We start from the raw sequence: 24,187 nt of genomic DNA, 5'->3' as shown, positions 1-24,187 counted from the left end.
AGAGTAGTTTGATTAGGGTCAGAGAGGCGATTTAATGTACAAGGTGGGATGGAGTTGGAGCATTTGATTCGAACAAGTTCATGGAACGGATTTTGAAAAACATCATATTGAACCGAACAGACGATTTCCATAACAAGCTCTTAGAAAGTTAGAAACTATGCCAGAATCTGATATGGAATATCTGCTCAAGCACAGCCTAGCTATAATCAATTCAGCATCATCCCGTGCCTGTCGACTGATCTAATTGACTCATAGGATCTCCTTTGCCATCTCTGCTGAATATGTTCATCTCTGCCTCAATATACAATGATCCATGGTATTCTGTACATATTTTTGCGAGGTAACATGCCATATATTCTGAAAATGATACTTCGTAAATATTCCGCTCTTAACTCTTTGGTGTTTTTCTCATGCAAAGGGTATCCTAATAAGCAATGGTTTCGGCCTTTAACATAACACGAACACGATATTTTAAACATCCAACCGTCCGCGAGTTATTAGAAGATCGCAAAATAAACAAAGATGAATATTCAAATCAGTATGTCTACTAAAAATAGCATCATTTCATCAAATGCCAATCCTCTCTTCCAGACCCTAGCTCAAATCAAAGATACAAAAACCAACATAAATGATACAAAAATACATCGGTCTAACCCAAATGAAACTCTGTACAAAGCCATATAGTGTGGCTTAGGATCATGTTTCAAATCCGAAACAAAATAAGAAGCCATTTCTCATTCACATTATCAGTGAATTTGTTCCATCTCTTTAGAAGTAAAAATGCCCTTAAACTTCTCTTCCGAAATCACAGATCTGGTGGAACGTCAAATTTCTGAGAGCCAAAGATATGATGGGAGCTGTTCTGCTGTACAAAGAGAGCCATACCACAGTTATGGCTGATGAATGGCTCCCAAAGAGCGAAGTTAATAGTCCCTGAGATATTCTTCTTGGCAGAGGTGTCTTTGAGGGAGCATAGCTTCTCGAGTCTCCTAACGACAAAATCATTGGAGAGGAGTCTGCCTTTATTCTCCCCCTTTGGACAATCAGTCATCAATCCATTCTCGTACAATGCCACCATAATGTTAGCACCCTGATTGTCTATCTTCATCCGAATTTGTCCTGTGAATGTAACTTCTAAGGTTTCAGGTGTTGGTCTTTTGATGATTGCCTGCTCCACAGAAACGTTTTATACTTTAGCTAAGCATCTATGCACAATATCAAGTTACGTACCATTATTCAAGGAAGACCAATGTAAGTTCATAGTTTATACATTACTTTATTATCTATCGATTCCAAACACATAGATGATGGTTTATACGTGAAGGACCTAATCGATCATGACACAGTTATAATCAGACTCACAATAGATATCACTTTTAGAAAGGTCGCGAAATGAGTATCATTGGTTAGTTTGTCAAATGTACTTGTAAGGTGAGCACTAAGAGTCACGTCATCTCAACTACATTCAAAACATTAATTTGTTATGTACTCCATAGCAAATTAACCCTCTTTCGGAGTTGCATGTATTGGTTAGTTTGATCTAATGGTTTCGATTTTGGTTGTCTTACTGATGAATGATGATTATGTTCATCTCAATTTTCATGTTCATGTATGTGCTGAGGTTAACTTAATGTCTTGATAAGTACTTTGTGTGGAGTGTGGATACGCGATAGGCTAGTTAGCTTCATCTATAACAGAGGCGAAGGAAGCCAGGGGTTTTGACAAGGGCCCTGGCCTCCCATGGTCCAATTTCACTCATTAAGGCAACCTCATCCCGGTAATTTTGGATTCCTAGCTTTGTATGATGTTTGTCTCGTGTATTCACTTAAGGGTCGTAACACTCAACAACAGTGGCGGATTTAGGGATACATAGAGGTACAACTTAATTGCATAATTGCATGCAAACTTCTATATTTGAAGGATGCAATATTAATAAAAGTTTGTAACTAAATAATCAACTAATATTCGTGCATGCAACTTAATCTTAACTGGCCTATATTGGCTATATACAGATTGTAAAAGAGAGGGGAAAAAAAAAAGAAAAAAAAAAAAGAAAAAAAAAGAAAAAAAAGATTCGTATTGCATAAAGTTGACATTGCCTTTAAACATAACATGCACAGCATAAACAAGAGAATGTCCTCTATCTAAAATAGAATCATTTAATTAATTACTTGTAATTTATGTTGAAAGTAACTTAATTTGTTTGTTTCTAGTTTCTACGTTTAAGGACAATTACCAACCTAGGCACCTAGCAGGCTAGCAGTAGTTCACCACAAACCTCCTATAATAGATGATTTATGTAAACTAAGTTCACAATTTGACATATCTATTATATTAAACTCACCCAAATTACAACATAAACCAAACAATAAAAGGCATGTATATATAAATCCACACCTAACTTAAAAATAAGAATAAATAATCATGAACCTATAAGACAGATAAATCAAAACTCGTATGCAACACGTTTAATCCAGTATTATGTAAAACAACTTATTTGAGCAAAATTAGCTTATTTGACCAATATTAGCTTATTGACTATTAAATAAGCTAATTTAAGGTGTTTGGTGGGAAGCTTATTTAAAGAGCTTATTCCAATGTATGGTGAAATGACACTTAGACCCCTATTTAATTTAAAATCCTACCTAAACTATCTATCTCACAATTACTTTATTGGTCATTTCACATACTCAAACAACTTTAAGCTATATGCATAGGCGTAGATGAGGGTGTGCAAAGTGTGCACAAGCACAGGGCCTCCAAAAATTTAAGGGCCCCAATATTTAACAAGCCCATTTTTTGTTTAGTCTGCCCGATTTATATTTCACCTTTTTAACCTTTTCTCTTTCATGACACATCCTAAAATCATCCTATTATTGCTCTACAAAGTACAACTCAAATTTCAATTCCCACTACACGTTCATTATGCCTCATTTATCACATTTAAATTTCTATTTTCCTTCTTTAATTCTCCAAATTTCTAAATTAATTTTATATCTTTACCAAAATAATCAATTAATTTTAATACCATTCCTCTTTTTCATACAAGTATACTCCACAATAATACAACACTATAAATTAAATACAAGTACGGAGTATGATAATTCTGAAAAAAAAATTCCATGGTTCAGGATAATCTTTATTAATTTTTAGATTGTTTAATTTACTGTAGTTATTCTTTTTTAATTTAAAAAAGATCTTAAAGTATTGGTTGATCTAATTTTTAGATTTTTATTAAGTTATTATTAATAAAACATACAATTTTTATTGTGTTTATTTTCAATTTCAACATACTTATTAAAATATATATGTACTATCCTCGAAAAAAAAAAATTAAAGGGCCCCAATATATAATTTAGAACAGGGCCTCTAAAATCTTCAAGACGGCCCTAGCTATCAGCTATTTACCAAACAATTTTTTAGTTTTATACAATCAGCTAATAAAATAAACTAGTCAAATTAGTTAATACAATCAGCTAGTCAGAATCAACTTCATCTTTAAGCTATTCACCAAACAAGGCCATTTTTTTTTTTTTTGGTGAAAACCAAACAAGGCCATGTCTATACATAAAAGCACGATTATAACCATCATTTGAAAGGCAAGAAATAATAGAATTAGCAAATTAAAGACATAAATTAAAAAAATGAAATGAACAACTAACCTGAAAATTAGGGGAAGGAAATCTAGGAGCATTAGCAATATTAGAGAGAAGTTTATCCTCTTCATTACCAACACATTGGGACCCACCTTGTACCACAATTTGAGGGGTAAACATGGTATCAAGTTGTAAAGACTCAACATAGGCCTTTTGTCTAACAGTCCATTGACTTGACCCAAATGGATCTTTCCAGCCCATATAATCCCAATAATCCACATGAAAGCCCAATATAATTATGGGCTGGCCCAAACTAAAATCTCCTCGGCCCAATCTTGATATTACTAGCTCAGCTTCAGGAGATGTTTTACATCCTTGTGATGAAAATAGCTCCACCAATACAGGGCTGTCTCCGCCTCTTCTTTGCTCCTCCGCCGCCTCGTCCGCGGTTGCTGCGACGTCGTTTTTACCGCCTTTTGAAGCTCTTCCTGATTTTCCGAAGCAGGAGATTAGCCGAGGAGCCATCACGAATTCAAAACGACCTCGTTTTGGCTCGTGAAAGAGAGGAGAGCAAGATTATAATAAAATGATCTGATCAGAATCAATGGATTTTGTATTTTTTTTTTTTTTTAAATAAAATGAAAAATGGGAATGTATGAAATGATATTAAAAAAAAAAACAAAAAAAAAGAATCTTGTGTTTTCTTAGAAAGTGGGTTTTGGATTCTGTGAAATGTGGGTGGAAGATGAATTGTGAGGAGAAGAGAGAAATGAGGGCTTAAAGATGGAATATGAGAATAAAGGTCTTCAAATATTTTAAATCTTATTTTTAAATATATATTTTTATTTATAATTATATTTACTATCTCTGTTTTTTATTATGTGCAACAAAGGGTATTATTCTTTTGTTGCACGTAATATGAGACATAAAATATTCCTTTATTGCACATAATAAGAAACGGAGGTAGTATATGCTTTTTGGAGCCGTATATGTTTACGGGAAGCTGAAAGGTTAATAATATAGACGCGATTTGATCTGAAGGTACAATTGATAAAGTTTAGATGCTCTGTTTTGGAGATTCTTGTTTTTGTACGTGTAATTTTGTTTGAGCTTGATTAAAAATGAAAAAAAAAAAAAGTATATAGTTTAATTAATAAAATTAGAAAAAATGAAGTTGGGTAAGAGATTTGTTGGGGACACGACAGAGTCGGTGACACGTTCCAAGCAGTGGAAGGTGCAACAACACCATCGAAGTTGCGTTATTTTCTTTGTTTTTTCAACTTTCTTATTATGGAAGACGGTGAGATTGGGGTATTTTAAAATTATGGATTAAATTATAGGTTAAGTCTTTAAGTGTGATAAAATGTTCAGCAAAGTCAGGATGGCCGAGTGGTCTAAGGCGCCAGACTCAAGTTCTGGTCTTCGAAAGAGGGCGTGGGTTCAAATCCCACTTCTGACATTTTATTTTTTTTTTCGCCAGAATCATATTTTTAACATTTTATTCAATTAATTTAGACCTTTTACAAAAAAAAAAAAAATTTCTCATTCTCTTGAATTTGAAATTTTTATCAAATTCACCTAACATTGATCATTTTGTTAATTAACAATTTGTTCACTTTACCTATTAACATTATCTCGCTCTCTTATTTTTCCTTAAATTTACTTAACTTCGATAGCCTTTTATTTTAACATAATCATCAAAACTAAATTTTTTGTCAAAAAAATAACAATCGGTGTTTAAAACATCTCAATGGAAACTCGTTCTTTTACTCCACATCATCGACGTTTGTATAGAATATAATTATAAACATTTATCAAATGACTTTTACCCATATCAACCTGATCTAAACAACCACCTTTATTCAGGTCAACATCATTGCACATTTGCACCACCTTGAGCTACCACTATATCAATTACCATATATAGCTACTCCGTAATCCATATGGATCATGAATGCCCAGCCTAAAAGTCCGATGATCATGATGTGTTAGTTAATTAGGGTTGCCCATTACACACTTATCTTTATCACATAATTACATTCTCACTGTCTCACACAACATACACATAAATATGTTAGAGTGCGTAATATATTGAAAATTGCGATAATATATCCATTTACATATGAATTAGAAAATGACATATCTTATTAAAATTAGGGCTTCTTTTTTTATAAAAATAAAAAAATGTATATGATTGAAGTTCTTGAAAATGAAAATTGTAGAAACCTTATTATGTAAATTGGCAACCACAAGAAAGCAACACTCAAATCCAAAGAACAATAATAATCCAACTCTCATTCGTTTTCATTACAAATTAAAAGACAAACCTAATATCCTACTCTTTTGTGCATGTAAAGAGACTTTTGAATCATTCCCTGCCATAGAATTTGAATATTCTAGACTAACTATTATGTTTAGCGGTGTCCTCCTAGCTAAGAATTGAAGAACACACTTTCTTCGTTCTTTAGTAATTCTAACAAATTGTAATAAATACATGACATTCCTCCTAGCTAAGATGAAAAATACTTTCTTCGTTCTTTAGTTATTCTAACAAATTGTAAATATATAACATTTGAAAGTAATTATATCGAAACTAGTCCAACAAGAATATACACTAAATAATATAAAAAGTGCATGGCTAAAAATCCATTCCAAATATGCCTAAGAAACAAAAAATTGATATGGATTATAATCTTAACCTGCTGAAATAAAAAAATTTATCCTAATTATTCTAATCTCAAGAAAAAAAATATTTTTATTCTAGGAGTTTTTATTTATTTATATTTATTTATTTATTTTTAATTTTCTACTGATCGATTGAGTGACAAGTAACTTCATAATGAACCATGACATATTATTAGGGCCTGTTTTTATTGACTGAACTCAGCTGAACTGAACTGAACTGAGCTGAACTGAATTGAACTGAACTGAGCTGAGCTGAACTGAACTGAACTGAACTGAAATGAAATGAATATTTTATAAGAAAAGGAAATTAGGAGCTGAACTGAACTGAACTGAGCTGAACTGAACTGAGCTGAACTGAACTGAACTGAATTTCAACGTAAGAGACCAAGCCCTTAGTGTAATTGTATGAGTAAGGTCATATTTCTAGCTAATTCTTAACCTAAATCATGCTAAAATATGTTTATATAAATCTTCATTTGGTATCGTGCACATGCATTTCTACATACTATGTACTTCAATTTTAAGTTATTACTATTGATTACATACCATAGCAATTAACTACGTGCTTTATACTTTATCTATACAAACGTGTCAATTAAAAAACAATCGTCATAACCAATATCAGGAAAATACCGGGAGCAATCACAGTGATCGAAATAGGCCATATATACCCTAGATAAATTGTATCTCATTAATCCATAACCATATATGACTTTGGATTGTATGATAAAAAAGAAAAAGGGCCCAAAACAAATTTGTCCTAAACAAAGTACATAATTCTGTGTGTTTAATGGCCACAAGATAAAAGGGTCCCAAACACCCTACTCCCTCCTTCGGTTGACCCACTTAGAAGCAATTTAATCCTCTCTTTCATCACCCAAAAAGCACTCAATTTTAGACATAAAAAAGGTCTTCAAAAAGAGTCCTCTTGTTATTTTTCTAACTACTTTTCTAGCTTTCTAAGGCATATTTTTAACAAGTTAATAAACCTAATTAAGGTAAACATGTTAGAAGGAAAGGCAGTTGTAGGAGAGACAGATATGCTACAAACAATGCGACAAGATGCCCTCGAATTGGCAGCAAAAGCCCTTGATTGCTATGATGTCACTGAGGCAACTGACATAGCTCGCTTCATCAAAAAGGTAAAACCATGACTTTACTATATCCTTAAAGTTGAAGGTACATGCATAATAATTTGAATAATGATTGGAAATGTTGCTCAATCATTATACTTCATGCAATATTATAGATATAAGCCTAAAGATTAGAGGTGGCAAATGTGTCATATCATATCGAACATTAATTAGAGGTAATTAATGTGGCGATGCTATAAGTGCAGTAGTGACAATGAGATATAGGGTTCAGCTTCGGATCTGAATTTATTGTCAATTAGTTTATTGCGAATTGATGAGCAATCAGTGGTTCATGGAGGCGGATGTACCATGCATGGTACATCCATTCAAAAAAAAAAAAAAGGAAAGAATATTGTATATAAATGTAAAGAACATTTAGTTAAAGTAAAAAGAACATGGTATAGAATGGTAAAGAACATATATATAAAGTGAAAGAACATATTGTTAAAATGTAATGAACCTAAAAAAAAAAGAACATAAAGCTATTAATAACAATGTACAGTATATGACACTATTTATAAAGAACACACTGTTAAATAATATTTTTTATCTCCGTGTTCTTTGATTGTAAGTGTAATGTATTTTTATTTGTGACATAATATTCATTGTTAATTGTACTGTGAAATGTTCTTTAAATTTTGTCTTTATATAATGGTGGATGAATATAAATAATGTTCATTACGTAATATTATCATGTTCTTTATTAATGTTATGGATGTTCTTTAGATATACAAAAAAGAACATAAAAACACGATATTCTTTGTAAAATAGATATATGTTTTTTACAAAACAATTATATGTTCCTTATAAAAACAACTATAGGTTCATTCCTCCGCAAAGAAAATTTCAATTGATGAGACTTTGGAGAACTTTATTGATTTGAGTGGAATGTTAAACAATTTGATCTGGTCACACAATGAGTTACAATACTATGACTATGTGAGTGGTTCAAATTCGGATCATATATATTTGGTTTTTATCGATTAACTTATTGTAGTATATAAATTTCTAACATTAATGAGATTTTGGACAACTTAATTTTTACAATTTGAATTAGAATTAAATAGTTGTATTGTGATATACTGTGTTTTTTTTTTTTTCTTCGGATTTTTCACCAAATGCTCCTGAGTTATTTTTTTATTCAATCACCATATACCTATAATAATTTTCAAGTTCACCAAATACACTTGAGTTTCACAAAATTGTCACCAAATGCCCTTAATGACTGAAGGAGTTAAGGCTAATTATGCCATGTGGCGACTTCTAATTGGTTCATTTTAAAAATAATTTTATTTAACAAAAAAAGTTAAAAAAAATAAATTAAAAAAAAAAAAACCCAAACCCAGACACTCTCCTCACCACACCACCACCCTCACGGCAGCCTATTCCCTTGCCCCTTTTCCCCACTAACGGCACCAACACCGGTAGCCACCCTCCCTCCCCTTATTTCATTCCATTGCCGCCCCTATCCTTCCCAGAAACACCTTCCCCCTACCCTAAAACCCTAGCCCACACTCGAAAAAACCCAGTGCTAGGCTAACTTTGTCAACTAACTTAACTGAGCCGAAAACCTTTGCCGGCAGCCAGGTTCCACCCCCCACGTCGCCGGCTCGCCGCCGCTCACCTTAGCCAAAGACCACCACCCCCGAAATCCTTAAACCCCAAAATTAGGAGTGAAAGTTCGGTTTGCGGTTTGGATTATAGCCAAAACCGAATCCAATTCGATTAATTCGGTTTTGGAAATCTCAGTCCGAATCCAAATCAAATTAAGATTCAATCCAATTCAAACCAAACCGATTTATTTCGGTTTTTCAAATTAGAATCCAATCCAAAGTGAAATTTGTTCTCTTCTTTTACAACATTCAAACCCGAAACCCGAACTTCACCCAGAAAATTCCTACGATTACCAACCTTTTCTTGTTAACTACATTCATTGTTAGAGATTAAGATATTGAGAGAGGAAAATTGAGAATTAGGGTTTTTTTTTAGTTTATATATGAAAGGGGAAAGTGGTTGGATACTTTGAAAAAGAAAAATGGGCTTAAAGTTATGGGTCGAAATTCGGTTTATGATTTTTTAAAACCCCAAATCGAATCCAATCCGTAATCCATATATTTTAATTTTTCCAAACCAATTCAATCCAAATTAAACAAAAAAATACAAACGAAATTACTAATTCGGTTTTGTTTTCGGTTCGGTTTGGTTTTAATCCGCATTACTTTCACCCCTACCCAAAATTGAAACCCCAAACATCAACATCTAAGGTTTCAATTTTGGGTTTTTTTTTTCATTTTGGGGTTTGGCGTGATGGTTCGGGGGTGGTTGGGGGAGGTGCGATTTAGGTTTGTCGGCATGGGGATGGGAATTTCGACACCAACGGTGGTGGGAGCAAGGATTTCGAGGGAAAGATGAGGGGTTTTTAGGATTGTGGAATGGTGGTTCATTGGTGACGGCTGATGCGGTGACGGATTCAGGGTGGCAGTGGTTTGCGTCGGGTTTAGGATGGCGCCGACGCCGACGGGTGGTGGCTGGGGCTGGGGCTGGGTTGTGGTTGTGGTGGGTGGGTTAGTTTTTTATTTATATTTTTTGATAATTAATTAAGTTATTATTTTAAAATTTAAATAATATAAATGGCAATCAATCATAGGCTGCCACATGGCAAATTTAGCCGTAACCACTAACGCAGTTAACATCCGTTAGTTATTTGGGCATTTTGTATTATTTTTTGTAAAACTCGGGAAAATCTGGTGAATTTGAAAATTGATATGGATATATGGTGAGTAAAAAAATAACTTAAGGGCATTTGGTGAAAAATCCGTTCTTTTTTCATAAGGTTTTTTTTACGATAAATAGATTTAACTAGCATAATAAAAAAATATAATAAAATTAGATAATGTAACGATATTATTAGAAGATAACAACTACACATGTCAAAAAAACATTGGTCACCAAACTACCAAAGTGAACAAACAATTATATATAATGTTGGAACCAAAACATAATGACCAATTAAAGTGGGATGTATGTGTTGGGGATTTTGTGTTTAACGAGGTTCACAAAGAAAGCAAATAAAATAAACTGGTAAAATTTTTGAGGCGTGAACGGGATCACTTTCCCAAAATTATAATTCCGACCCTATACTACAACCAAGTATTACGGAAATTTACTTAGGAGATACAACGAAAAACAATTGCAATCACAAGTAGGATGATTACAATACAATGTAGATAAGTGTATGTGATGATGATCATTAGAGAATCTTTGCAAAATAAGAGAAAAATGAAAGAAGTTACTGTTTGTACTTTTTCATTACCCCCAACTTTCATCACATATTAGATAATATATATACAAGAGCATACCCACGTGAATAACCGTCAAACGCAAACAACATCAAACCCAGAAAACGTCCGGGCCCGATCGGGCTAACAACCACCCGATCAGGCGGAAGAATTCCAGCAACAAACATGTGCGTGCGGGCCCGATCGAGCGGCTGTGGATCGATCGGGCGGCTGATCGTCAATTCTTCACCTCGCACACGCGCCCGATCGAATGGTGGTGGCCCGATCAGGCGGCGATTCAGTGAGATTCACCCTCACTCTCACGCTCGATCGGGCTGCCATAGCTCGATCTGGCGGCTTTAATGGTGTTCTCAACTCCCTTGGTTTGCTCTTATTATTTGATTAATTAATTGCAACACCTTTGCCTAATTAATCTAATTAAACAACATGAATTTTGCACCAATACTCTAAATATTTCAACAATCCTCCCCTATTTAGAGTATTAAAATTGACTCATTGCAAAATAACATCATCTTCACAAAACAATCTCATGCATAAATGAAAGTGTACAAAGACTTGAACTACCACTTAGTGCAACATACAATTCAAGAATCTGTATCCATTTGGTATCGATAAACGTTTGAACCAAAAGCGACACATATTGGATACTTGAAGATGTTACACAAACAAGATTAATTACTTAAATACATATTAATTTGACACTATAAGCCATGTGTCCATATCCATTCATAAGTACATCAAAGCTATGCCCAAATAGCTTCTTAAAGCGGCTAAACTTCGTACTCATATAGGTAGACTTTCCAAACATGCTCCTGTGACCAAGCAGTATATCAGGAATTCTATTAAGTTAAAACAACCTCTTTTCATCACAGTAAAACCGGAACTTAACCTTGGATGATAAACAAGTTCCCAATCATCAAATAAGAGAATTGATCTCATTGAACTTAAGACCCAGCGTCATATTGGGCGTTAAGTTGAGATTCTCCTAATTGTGATTACAATGGGGCTCCAATCTAAAATGATTGCCATCATTTTATTAACATCTCTAACCCATACTTTTTAAACAATCGGCGAGACTAAATTTCGTACGAAAATAAACAATAGTTTTTAACACTATCCTTGTTAAGTCCTTGGATGTAACTATACCTTACACCAATATACCTTAACTCACCATTTTATAATTTTACACTTGGCTATATTCCTTAGCCAAATTTACATTGTTGTCCCAATAATTCATCACTATTAGTGATATTGGCTTTTGCAACAAAGAAATCTCATCATGCATTAAAACCCTTAACCATTATGCTTCTTTACCAGTGGAATGTAATGCAATGACCTCCAATGTCTTATAGAACGCACAATGCAAGTTAATTTGCTTCTTTGATGCCCATTACATGACACCTCCCCCATATGAGAATACCCATCCACTTGTGAATGAACAATCTCTATTTGAGATCCAACTTGCATCCGAATATCCTTCAATAACGGAAGGATACCCACTAAACCACAAGCCATAATCCATGATTTTCAACAAGTACTTCAACAAATAATAACCGTTTGCCAACATAGCATTCTAGAATTACTAGTGAACCTACTCAATTGACCAATCACATAAGCGATATTCGCCTACTTACATAGCTTTTGTCTGATACATGCATATATACCCTTTTGTAACCAAGAGTATAAACTCATAATCACAAAGAGGTTATAATTATCCATATAACTTGAATAAATTTCACAAATAATATCAACAAACACTTCATTATACTGCTATCACCATAGAGGCATAAAATACCATCAATAATTAAATTAAACATTGATATAATCAATTACAATAATTTCAATACAAAATCCATATCATAGACCATGACACTCATTGCATACCTTTATTCTATTTCACCATAAAATATTCATCATTATTAATCAACCATTCTTGACATATAACTCATAACCCTCTAAACCAAGGAATTATATATTCATGATTAATTCACTATAACTACAACATAATTTATCATTGCAGTTTCATTATTCTATTATACCATAGAATAAAAACTTGAATCAAATTAATCATCAATTTAACATATGTCATTATTACTTTTATATCAAGACAACAAGGCATCAATAAACCTAATAATTATAACATATTAATCACAAGATTATACTTGCCATGATATACAATACCATCACATCACAAAGTGACATATACCTTTGTCAATAATAAATGACTACTTGATTTAATTCATGCATGTAAACTTACAATTACAAATAAACCAAAACAAGGTCATTCAACCTTTCATGAATAAGTACCATGGAGTAACACATTATTAGACCATACATAATTCATCATACATGAGTAACCGCTATAAATAACTGCCATACATGAAATGACATCATTTAGGCCATACAAAGTACAAACTATCAACTGACAACCCATGTAACAAGATGAAATAATACATACTTTGTATAACAAATCATGGCTATTAAACCGTCCATACACAGCAAGCATTAACCGTCTATATAGCAAATGTATTAACAATACCCCAAAAAACATCTTAAGTATCTTATTATCAATGTAAAAATAAACAGTAATTCACACCAATTTCATGAACTATAATAATACTTAGTTCATCCATTAACAATGTTAAATTACATGGTTTTAACCAATCATCATGATTTTTACCAATCATCTTTAACGGCATAAAAATTACATGACAGCATATCTCTAATAATAACCAAGACACAATCAATAAACTTAGATTAATTAAACATGTCAAGAATTAACCATAGAGATAAATAATCAGACATATAAATATATATTAATCACAAATAAGAAACCTCTTACTTGAATGGAGTGACTTTGATCATACAAATGACTAGAGAAAACCTTCCATCAAACCTTTTTTCTTGTAATCCCACAAGAAATATCACCATCTTCGTTTCCATCTCCATACCAAGATCTACACCCTCTACTTCTGGAAATTTGTCATCATTTCCTTCACATTTTCCATCTTTGTAGAGATTATACTTTTGGATTGTTGGGGATTTTGTGTTTAACAAGGGTCACAAAGAAAACAAGTAAAATAAACTGGTAAAATCTTCGAGGCGTGAACGGGATCACTTTCCCAAAAGTATAATTCCGACCCTATACTACAATCGAGTATCACGGAAATTTACTTAAGAGATACAACGAATAACAATTGCAATCACAAGTAGGATGATTACAATACAATGTAGATAAGTGTATGTGATTTGTGATGATGATCATTAGAGAATATTTGCAAAACAAGAGAAAAATGAAAGAAGTTATAGTTCGTACATTTTCATTACCCCCAACTTTCATCACATATTAGATAATATATATACAAGAGCATACCCACGTGAATACTGAATAACCGTCAAACGCAAACAACATCAAACCCAGAAAACGTCCGGGCCCGATCGGGCTAACAACCACCCGATCGGGCAAAAGAATTCCAGCAACAAACATGTGCGTGCGGGCCCGATCGAGCGGCTGTGGCTCGATCAGCTGCCAGATCGTCAATTCTTCAAATCGCACACGCGCCCGATCGAATGGTGGTGGCCCGATCGGGCGGCGATTCAGTGAGATTCACCCTCACTCTTGCGGTCGATCGGGCTGCCATAGCTCGATCTGGCGGCTTTAATGGAGTTCTCAACTCCCTTGGTTTGCTCTTATTATTTGATTAATTAATTGCAACACCTTTGCCTAAGCAATCTAATTAAACAACATGAATTTTGTCACCAATACTCTAAATATTTCAACAGTATGTAATTGACATGCAGGAATTTGATAATGTGTATGGAAGTGGGTGGCAATGCATAGTAGGGACAGATTTTGGTTCATTTGTAACACATTGTCATGGATGTTTCATTTACTTTTGCATTGGAAGCTTAGCTTTTTTGCTCTTCAAGGGTTCGGCTGCTCCTCAAGCTCAGACTACCAAGTTGTCATCCTTTGATTCTACCGCTAAAGCTTGAAACTTGTTCACTCTTTTAGTCTTTTCTTTCTATATGTAATTTTGTCAATTTGTCAATGTTTGTATATTTTTAATTTGTGAATTCGTGTAGGGAATTTCGATTTGTTTGTAATCATTGTAAATCATTTAATTTGTTGTATATTTGGTACAATCAATTTCGGAAAACAAATTGTTTGTCATTTGTAACGCATTACTTGGTGTTTAAGATAAAGTTAATCATTTTAGCCCGAAATGATTGTGGTCCAAGCATTGATTTTCCCTTGAGGGCCTTGACTCTCATTCCTCAAACGGTCCAATATTTGATTTTAAGTTCGGCCCATAATCAGCTCTTGTTTAAGAGTGTGTCCTATAATAATACTAGTACTAGATGTAAGCCTGTGCGATGCACGGTTTTTAAATATTTCATTTTGTATATTTTTTTGTAATTTCTTAATATTTTTTGTTTTTATTTTCTATTTTATTATTTTAACATTAATTTAAATTAAAATATTTTTTAAGTTTTAAATTATTATTATTCAAATTTTATGTATATAGAACTTGAATATATAAATTGAAATAAATATTATCTCATTCATCGGATAGTTAGATAAAATCATTAAAAAAAATTTATTTTTTAATTTCTAATTATTTGTTAAAATAATATAAATCCTAATGTAAAAGATAATTTTTGTTTTTTTTCATAATTTAAATATTAAATTACTATTTTTTGTTTTCAATTCTCAAATTTCATTTGTTAATTTTTTCTTAAATGGCGACTGAAAATTAAAATTCTAAATTAATATATAAATCTAATTTTTCATTGGTCGAAATATTACTTTTGCTTATGTGGCGTGCGATGCACGAATTTTTATATACATTTTGTATATAAATATTTTTTTTTTGGTGATCTCTTAATTTTTTTCTTGCATTATAAGTTTTAAAATTTTGTATGAAAGTATCATATCATCAAATATTTACATAAACAATTAACATCAAATGATAATTTATATTTTTTAAATATCAAAATATAATTTTTAGTTTTTTAAATAATATAAATCCTAATATCTAAAGAAAATTTTTAGTTTTGTAACAAATAAAAATGATAAAATTTAGTGTTCTTAAATAATTAAAATCCTAATAAATTACTATTCGTCGTTTTTACCTACGTGGCAAAAATTTAAAATTTCATTCGTCACTTTTGTTTAGGTGGCGAGTGATTTTTTTAATTCTAAAATAAAATAGAAATCTAATTTTTAATTGGTCGAAAATATGCCTATTCTTATGTGGCACTCCCAATGCTATCCAAAAATGCCTACTTTACAAGGATTTTCTTACAGTTTTGACTTGAGAGAACGCACATGACAATCCATACTACCTATTCTTAAGGTCTCATCCCTCCTATTTTGAGTCGAATGAAAATAAAGAGGCATAAAAACTTATAAGAATATTGCAAATATTATTTGTATATTAAAATCTTATTATTAGATTTGTATATATTCCCTGCATCAAACTCACAATAACAGTGTAATTTAAACTACTCCAATCTTTGTGATAATCAGATAGAAGGATTATTTACATAATTCTTCTAAATCATCGACTGGCCTCACAATTTTTAGGCTATCCTGATCAAACTGTGCTGCTGTCAGGAACCTTCTGAATTTCCAAGTGTTCCTGATGTGCCAAGTCGTAAGTTGTATGGAGACCAAAGAGTACATAGTAGATCAACATTACAGCAGTACAAATGCCAAATCTAATGAAAGCTTCAGCCCTTAATGAACCCATCAGAAACACATTGATGGCGATAGATAAGGATGGAAGCCACGGGACCAAAGGAACACCCCAGACCTTTGATGTACGCTGTTGAGGCAGCTTGAGTGCTATACCCATGGTTGCCAATAACCAACACGGGACTGTTATAGTATACGCTAACCAACCTTTAGGATTTGAACTCCAATAAGCTGCACTACCTATCGAAGCAGCAATGATGATCAGCAATAAACCAATTAGTGTCCTCAGATTTTTGTGACTGGTGACACCTTTCACGTAGTACCTTCTCACGAGGAGTGCTACCGCCATCATCATGAAGATAAACAAAGTGCTGATAGATAACAAGCTTGACAATGTGTCTAAGCTTGAGAAGAATGCAAAGCTGGCACTTAATATGGTTGTTAAGAGTGTGGCATTTATAGGAGTGCCTGTTTTCAGGTGTACAAAAGCAAATACTGGTGGGATCATGTGTGCTCGTGCTATATGAGTCATGTATCGGGCTTGGCCTAGTGATCCCACCAGTAGTACTGTTGTCATTCCCTTTAGTGCACCAAGAGCTACCAGCGGCTTTGCCCACTTCAATCCCACACTCTGGAACGCCAGTGAGTATGCTGCATCAGGGTCTATACTTGAGTAAGGCTGCATCATGCTCAGTGAAAGAGCCATCAAGCAGTATATCACTATGATACAGGACATAGACCCGAGTAATCCTATTGGTATATCTACTGCTGGGTTTCTTGTTTCCTCGGCCAGGTTGGCTATTGTATCGAATCCACCATAAGCAAAGTAGATGATTGCAGCTGCCTGAAAGATCCCTTTTACTCCATAGGGAAGAAATGGGGTCATATTTGATGTTTTTCCGTGTAAAAGTCCTGCAATGATCACAAAGAATATCACAGCAGTGTTTATTGCTGATGCAATCCAGTTAAAGATGGAAGTTTTCCGAGTACTGATGATAGCGATTGTAGACGAAATTATAAGAACTCCTACTGCAATAGGATCCAACATGTTGAACCCTTGAGAAAGATCAGTATGAATCCTTAAAGAATTCGGCTGAAGATTCAACAAAGTTGTGAAATAAGAGGTCCAACCTCTTGCAACTGCTGCACTCCCAACAATTCCTTCTAACAGAATGTTACCTGCTGCTACGAATGCAGCAAAATCTCCCAATTCTATTCTCAGATAAGCAAATGAACCACCTGCGACGGGAATCTCTACCGCGAATTCTGTATAGCAGAACACAGAAAGCATTGCTGAGAAACCTGAAACCAAATAAGACATGACAATAGCAGGTCCAGCATCATCATGGGCTTCTTTTCCTGTAAGAACAAATATTCCTGCACCGATCACTGATCCAAACCCGAACCAGATTAAATCCCACCAATTCAGGCAACGCTTCATATCGTTCTTACTCTGCTGTCGAATATCACCAAGCTCATTCGCATCATTTGAACGACTCATAAGACGGTCTGTGAACCGGTGGCACGTCTGCGAGACTGCAGATCTGTAGGCACTCCAGTTTTTAAAGGACTCTCCTGGGAAAAAATCAGTCTTACTCATTTTCCAGTAACTTTGTGGGTTTGCAGTGTCAGATTCACTTAGATTAGCCATTTTTTTCTAAGTAAGAATGTTCTTTTGGCAACAATGAAATAAGGAATTGTAGAATTAGTAGTAGTACGCAGTTGTTGACTTTAAAGTTTTTGGACTATAAGTTTGTGAACCAGATTCATTTGCATTTTAGCAACATCAAATCAAGATAAGGGTATATTTTTCTTGAGTTTGATTGCATATCAAGTTAATCTTTTCTTGAATTTAAGAAATTATCACATTGTCAGTTAAGGTCTGTGTCCTGTATGTGTAATCAATTTCTGGCACTGTTCATTTGTTTGGTCCTTTTATTCATTGCCATGTGCTTCAGTACAATAAGAATTTGGAAGGGGAAGTTAATTCCATCACCTACTTTTACAAGGAATTAATTTTAATCAGCAAGTCTATAAATAAAAAATTTATTACTCCCTCCCAAATCACTCTTAATCCATATTGCTTTAACTCAACAAAAGGCAACATTTTTCGAAGCATATAGAGGGTTGCAATGATATCATATTATCATCAAGTTTTGTTTCAAAAAAAAAAAAAAAAAAAATATTATCATCAACTTTTAACCAATTTTTTAATTAATTAATAAATAAAAGGAAAAATTAGAAAAAATAATCCCAACTTTCATCAATTTTGGTATAATAATCCCAATTTTGGATTATTCTGGAATAATCCGAACTTTAGGGGGTCTTCATTTTCTTCAGTTCCAAACCGGTCAACGAGAGTTAACAACCTTTAATAAGAGGTCACCATGACACGTGTCAGCTTATCATTGGTCCAAAAAAAATAAATTAAAAATCAGAAATTAAAAAATAAAATAAAGGAAAAATTAGAAAAAATAATCCCAACTTTCTTCAATTTTCGTAGAATAATCCCAACTTTCATTTATTCTGGAATAATCCGAACTTTGGGGGGTCTTCTTTTTCTTCAATCCCAAACCGGTCAACGAAAGTCAATGACCTGCTGTAATAGGTTATGTGCCACGTGTCAAACTGCAATTGGTCCAAAAACAAATAATTTAATTTTAAAAAAAAAAATTTTAAAAAAAAAAAAAAAAAACCAAAAAACCCTTAATACCCTGCCTGCCACCGTAACCCCCACCACCACCACCAACTGCCACCGCCAGCCGCGCCAACCCCTCCCTTCCCCTGCCCAAAATGTGCGCCCCTTTCCCCCCCAAACCCTCTGTGCCGGCGTTTCGACCCACCTCCACCCCCAATCTCCTCCTTTTCCATTCGAAACCCCTCTCAAAAACCCCCAACAACCACTTCCTCACCGTCGAAAACCCTAGCGGCTAGGATTTTCGATGGTGGGGGAAGGGTGTTTAAAGGTTTTCGGGAGTTGGGGAGACATTTAAAGGAAGTTTCGAGTGCTTGTGGTGGCTGGAAAAGGAGTTGCGATTGGTGGTGGCGGCGGAAATGGAAAGGAGGAGATTGGGTCGCATCACCAGCGTTGGGGGAGGGGGAAACTGGCGCAGGGGAGGGGGGAAGGAAACCGGCGCAGGGGAGGGGGGAAACCAGCGTCGGGGTTTGGGGAGGGGAGTAGCAGCAGCCGCCGGAGATGGCTCGAATCACCAGCGCAGGGTGGCCGGATTTGGGGTTTTGCTGATTTTTTTTTATTTTATTTTTTTTTTTTTATATATATTTTTTAACCAATTAACGCGTGACACGTGTCACTTTAAATTTTTTAAAAAAAAACCAGGAAACCCATTCAACCGGTAACCGGTGTTTGGGATTGAAGAAAAAGAAGACCCCTCAAAGTTCGGATTATTCCAGAATAAATGAAAGTTGGGATTATTCTACGAAAACTGAAGAAAGTTGGGATTATTTTTTCTAATTTTTCCTAAAATAAAATAAATTCCCCCCCCCCCCAAACCACCAGTTCCCCCACCTAAACCACCCCTCCACCAGCCCCTCCCCCACCCTTTCCTCCGCCCCCACCCCCGAAAACACCCCCCACCCCAACCGGAAAACCTCCCCCACCCCGAAAACACCCCCACCCCAGCTGAAACACCTCCCCCTCCCTTCCCCCACCCACGAATTGAAACCCCTCCCCTCCCTTCCCCCACCCCGTAAAAACTCCCCCCCTTCCCCCACCCGAAAACGGCCGGAAATTAAGCCCCCTTGCCGTTTTCGGCGTTTTCGAGGGTGGGGGAAGGGGAGGGGGGAGTTTTTACGGGGTGGGGGAAGGGAGGGGGGGAGGGTTTACGAGGTGGGGGAAGGGGAGGGGGGAGTTTTTACGGGGTGGGGGAAGGGAGGGGGGGAGGGTTTACGAGGTGGGGGAAGGGGAGGGGTTTCGTGGGTGGGGGAAGGGAGGGGGAGGTGTTTCGGTTGGGGTGGGGATGTTTTCGGGGTGGGGGAGGTTTTCCTGGGGTGGGGTGTTTTCGGGGTGGGGGCTGGTGGGAGGGGGTGGTTTAGGTGGCGGTTAAGGAGGAAGGGGTGGGTTATATGTTTTTTTTTTTTAATTTTCAAAGTTTTTATTTATTTTTTTTTAATTTTGGACAAATCATGTGTTGACACGTGGCTTTTAAAAAACATGAAAAAAAAAATTTAACCTTGTCAGCAGGTAACCGGACATTAGGAATGAAGAAAATGAAGACCCCCCAAAGTTCGGATTATTCCATAATAATCCAAAGTTGGGATTATTGTACCAAAATTAATGAAAGTTGGGATTATTTTTTCTAATTTTTCCTAAATAAAATAATATCTCTGTATATTAAGGGTTTTATTTCTTTTTAGTTGCATCACTTTCATATATTGAAAGTTTTAAATTAACTAATGATCACCTAGTTATAATTTATATTAGTAGCATAATTTTTTTGTGTGGCTGACCATGTTGTGTGACCGCTTACGAAAGAACAAAATGACCCTCATAATACCGACGAAGTAACACATATAACATTGGCTAAATAATCTTTTAAGTTATAATATTGAGCGAGTAACCATATAACATTGGTCAAGTAATCCTTCCATTTTTTTCAAGTGCTTTATTGGGACTTTTTGCAGTATTTACTTAACTTACTTTAACCAATGTTTGTGAATTATTCATAAAAAAAAAAAAAAAAATGTGGTATTTGTTGAAATTGTCTCAATTAATAATTTAATAGATTATTAAAATTTAATGGTTGTAATTTATATTCATTGATAATTTAAACTATTATTATAAATAAAAAAAAAATTATCTGCATGTGTGTCAAATTTATTGGAGCACCTCATAAAAATAAAAATAAAAAAAGGGAAGTAGGCTAATAGCATTTATTTAGAAAATAAAAGGGCTAAGTATGTGTAAAAAAGAAAAATACAGCAGTACAACTTGTATAACACGTTTAGGTCAAGTTTTGCAGTAGCAGGCCAAAATTTTCCTAAAGAGTCGTCAGGCAATTGCAGAATTATGGTGTGGAAGAAGGGTGGGAGAGGAAGGCCATCATCATCTAGATCGAGTGGAAACACTACAATTTCATCAGGTATAATTTTTCATCATCGACTAATTAATTAATTATACTTCTAATATAATGTGTATAATCTTATGTATGTATTTGGTTTTAAAAAAAAAAAATCTTATGTTTTTTTAATTTTGTTTAATTAAGGGTCTTTGTTACACCACGCAGAAGAAGATACCGCATTACACTTGGTGGTTAATTAACGCTATACACCTCATTCACGTTTGAGAGTAACCATAGGGTTTTTAGGGTTTTTTGCAATAATTAATCAAGTTTTCAAAAAACATACACACCAAAAAAAAAAAAAAAAAAAAAAAAAAAACCTATGACTTATTAAAAAATTGCACTTGTCGAAAGTTACATATTTGATCCGATAATGTACACATCTTATATCCCGTGTTTTGACAAAAATTCATCATACACCTCTAATGACAAGATGAGTGAAATTTGGTTAATTATGCATCAAAATCATACCTTAGATCTCTCCCACCATCCCCGAAATCACTCATCTCTTTTCTCTAACCCCCGAAACCACTCTAAACCTCTATAACCAATTAACCATATCCGTATGATTGATTTTGAGGATGAGAAAAGGAAATTTAAGGTGGTTTCGGGAGTGGGAAAAAGGAATGTGAATGATTTTAGGGGTGGGGAAAATGTATTTAGGGTGATTTCGGGTCATAATTAAATCTAATGACCGACGAAGTTAACAATCAATAGTCAACATCTAACAAGAAAATTTCAGAGGTTTATATGATGGATAGACAAAAAACTCAGGGGCATATGGTGTAAAAACCGCCAATTAATACATCAATTGAGACTAAATGGAGTATTCTATGGAGAAACTTCTAAGGCATTTTTTACACTTCCTTCACTTTCTTTAATTCTCTAAAATAATACTTCATTCCTCCATTTCTATTTAGTTGATGCGTTTGATTTAGGCACATATATTAAGGAGAGGAAAGAGAGTGAGAGAAAATGAAAAGGCAAGTGGGGTAGCTTGTAAATGCAAGGTAAAAAAGTTACCCTAAAAGAAAACGTGTCAACTAAAAAAACTTCCTAAAAAGGAATACGTGTTAACTAAAAAGAAACGGGGGTAGTATATGCGAACACTTTATTATGAATGAGACGGAGGGAGTAGGGTTCAATGGTGCAATTCTATAATGCAGTGGGTAAATAATTCTATAATATAGTAGCTAGGGTTTTATGGTGCAATTCTATATTTTCCTAATTTTTTAAAATAATTTTTTAAAAAGTTTTAATAGTTTGTGTTCCTTAAATTAAAGGAAGTTGAATAAATTTTTTTCCTCAAGGTTTGAAACAGATGAGAGTCATGAGACAAATGAAAGGAAAAATAAACGCTGCATAAATGTTTTAGTCCTCGGACATCGTGGCAAGTTATCATGTTTGGTCTGTATTGTAGCTTTCAGGACTTAAATTTTTTTTGGTCCATACAAAAGGAGCACAAAGAACATCGTCTACAAAGAAGTTATCTCAAACTTACCCTCTGTGAATAGTCATATCTTTTTTTAAAACCCAAATTTTACAAATATTTTTTATTATAAGCAAAACACAATATTTTTATAAAAGCATACCACAAGGCTATGTAAGCAGCCAAAGCAAGTGCAAACCAGTACCAAAACAAGCAAGAAGCAGGGAATGAGAACTCACTCTCTTGTCAAAGGAAAGACCTTTGTTTGCCATAGAAGAGCATGCCAAAACTTGGAACCGCGTCTTCTTTAAATTCACACATCTATAATTCAAACCCCTGGGTAATGCAACGCGAGGAACAATGGAATTTCGTATACAATGAGGGGAGGAAATTGCCATTGATGAACTACAAAGGAAATCACAAGTTTCTTTGTTAGCATTTAGAAATTAGCAATGGGGCTGTGACTCTTGTGAGTACAATAACAAATAAACCGATTACAAATTACAAATTTCAATCAATTTCTTCATCTAGATACACCCATGAAGCCAAAATTAACAGCCAACTAATCAAAACTCAATACATTCACAAACTAATCGACTAAACTACACACATTGAGTTAAACTCTTCAAATCATAGGTCAATTTCATGCTACTAATCAAACATTGAATGGTCATAAACAAAAGGCTGCTACAAAATGGCAACCAAATTGAACTCAATTGTCAAATTAAGCTCCAAAAATCACATAAAAAACTTCTAGCATAAGAATATCAACAAAATGACCCTTTCTAAACTTTCATAATTTCAGCAATCCCAATCAATAATTCAATAATCCAACATAATAAAACCCCAAATTGACTATACTGACAAATAAATCAACGATAAACCCTAGATTTTGCAATTGAAAAATGATGATTAAAAATGAATCCTACTTGAGATGAAACAATGGAGGAGAGAAATATCAGAAGCCGCTTGGAGGGATAACTGGGAATATGCTTCAATGGAGAAGAGAGAGAGAGGAGCAGCGTAACAGTGAGTGAAAAGATCCAAATGAAGATACAGGAGGAAGACTCATCACTCATGACACCAACTCAACATGGCAATAAGGTCGAGTGTTCGAACCTCAGTGCCCTCACAATCACACTTTTCACACTATTCATCATGGGTACTTTTTAGAATTGATTTTCCTTATAAATATTGAGTTGTTATGAAGTTCGGAGTATAATTTTTACTTATTGATGATACAAGTACTACATTAAAAACGAGTAT

The 24,187-nt window shown here is 34.3% G+C and overlaps 3 protein-coding genes and 1 non-coding gene across 5 annotated transcripts; 2 read left to right on the top strand and 2 right to left on the bottom strand.

Moving 5' to 3' along the window:
* Positions 1-513: 513 nt before the first annotated feature.
* On the bottom strand, positions 514-4,386 carry LOC145629317 (membrane lipoprotein lipid attachment site-like protein, putative (DUF1223)). Its single transcript, XM_081681883.1, has 2 exons — positions 3,663-4,386; positions 514-1,168 (listed from the first exon to the last, which is right to left on the bottom strand). The coding sequence occupies exons 1-2, from the start codon at positions 4,119-4,121 to the stop codon at positions 806-808; spliced, it is 822 nt and encodes a 273-aa protein (XP_081538009.1). The 5' UTR covers positions 4,122-4,386; the 3' UTR covers positions 514-805.
* Positions 4,387-4,971: 585 nt separating this feature from the next.
* On the top strand, positions 4,972-5,055 carry TRNAL-CAA (transfer RNA leucine (anticodon CAA)). The gene has a single exon. It is a non-coding gene; the product is annotated as a tRNA-Leu (tRNA).
* A 2,080-nt stretch (positions 5,056-7,135) lies between these two features.
* LOC145627262 (Dynein light chain type 1 family protein) lies at positions 7,136-14,940 on the top strand. Its single transcript, XM_081679658.1, has 2 exons — positions 7,136-7,423; positions 14,515-14,940. Exons 1-2 carry the CDS (start codon positions 7,286-7,288, stop codon positions 14,707-14,709), a joined length of 333 nt encoding a protein of 110 aa, XP_081535784.1. The 5' UTR covers positions 7,136-7,285; the 3' UTR covers positions 14,710-14,940.
* A 1,220-nt stretch (positions 14,941-16,160) lies between these two features.
* Positions 16,161-23,944, bottom strand: LOC145627261 (cationic amino acid transporter 5-like). 2 transcript variants are annotated; one of them, XM_081679657.1, is made up of 3 exons: positions 23,851-23,944; positions 23,161-23,326; positions 16,161-17,989 (listed from the first exon to the last, which is right to left on the bottom strand). In XM_081679657.1, exon 3 carries the CDS (start codon positions 17,913-17,915, stop codon positions 16,314-16,316), a length of 1,602 nt encoding a protein of 533 aa, XP_081535783.1. In that variant the 5' UTR covers positions 17,916-17,989; positions 23,161-23,326; positions 23,851-23,944; the 3' UTR covers positions 16,161-16,313. The 2 variants fall into 2 exon arrangements, with proteins under 2 accessions (XP_081535783.1, XP_081535782.1); XM_081679656.1 differs by lacking the exons at positions 23,161-23,326; positions 23,851-23,944 and having other exon boundaries at positions 16,161-18,115.
* Positions 23,945-24,187: the final 243 nt, after the last annotated feature.

Source organism: Chenopodium album, chromosome 4, assembly GCF_948465745.1.
Source record: "Chenopodium album chromosome 4, dcCheAlbu1.1, whole genome shotgun sequence".
Lineage (NCBI taxonomy): Eukaryota > Viridiplantae > Streptophyta > Magnoliopsida > Caryophyllales > Amaranthaceae > Chenopodium > Chenopodium album.
This window is presented reverse-complemented; position numbering and strand designations above follow the sequence as displayed.

Bases quoted from the DNA above. Each gene is read 5' to 3' on its own strand.
- LOC145627262 (XM_081679658.1), top strand. From the start codon at position 7,286: ATGTTAGAAGGAAAGGCAGTTGTAGGAGAGACAGATATGCTACAAACA. The intron at 7,424-14,514 runs GTAAAACCATGA...ATTGACATGCAG, and splicing joins TAGCTCGCTTCATCAAAAAG to GAATTTGATAATGTGTATGG.
- LOC145629317 (XM_081681883.1), bottom strand. From the start codon at position 4,121: ATGGCTCCTCGGCTAATCTCCTGCTTCGGAAAATCAGGAAGAGCTTCA. The intron at 1,169-3,662 runs GTTAGTTGTTCA...TCTGTGGAGCAG, and splicing joins TTCCTTCCCCTAATTTTCAG to GCAATCATCAAAAGACCAAC.
- LOC145627261 (XM_081679656.1), bottom strand. From the start codon at position 18,065: ATGGCTAATCTAAGTGAATCTGACACTGCAAACCCACAAAGTTACTGG.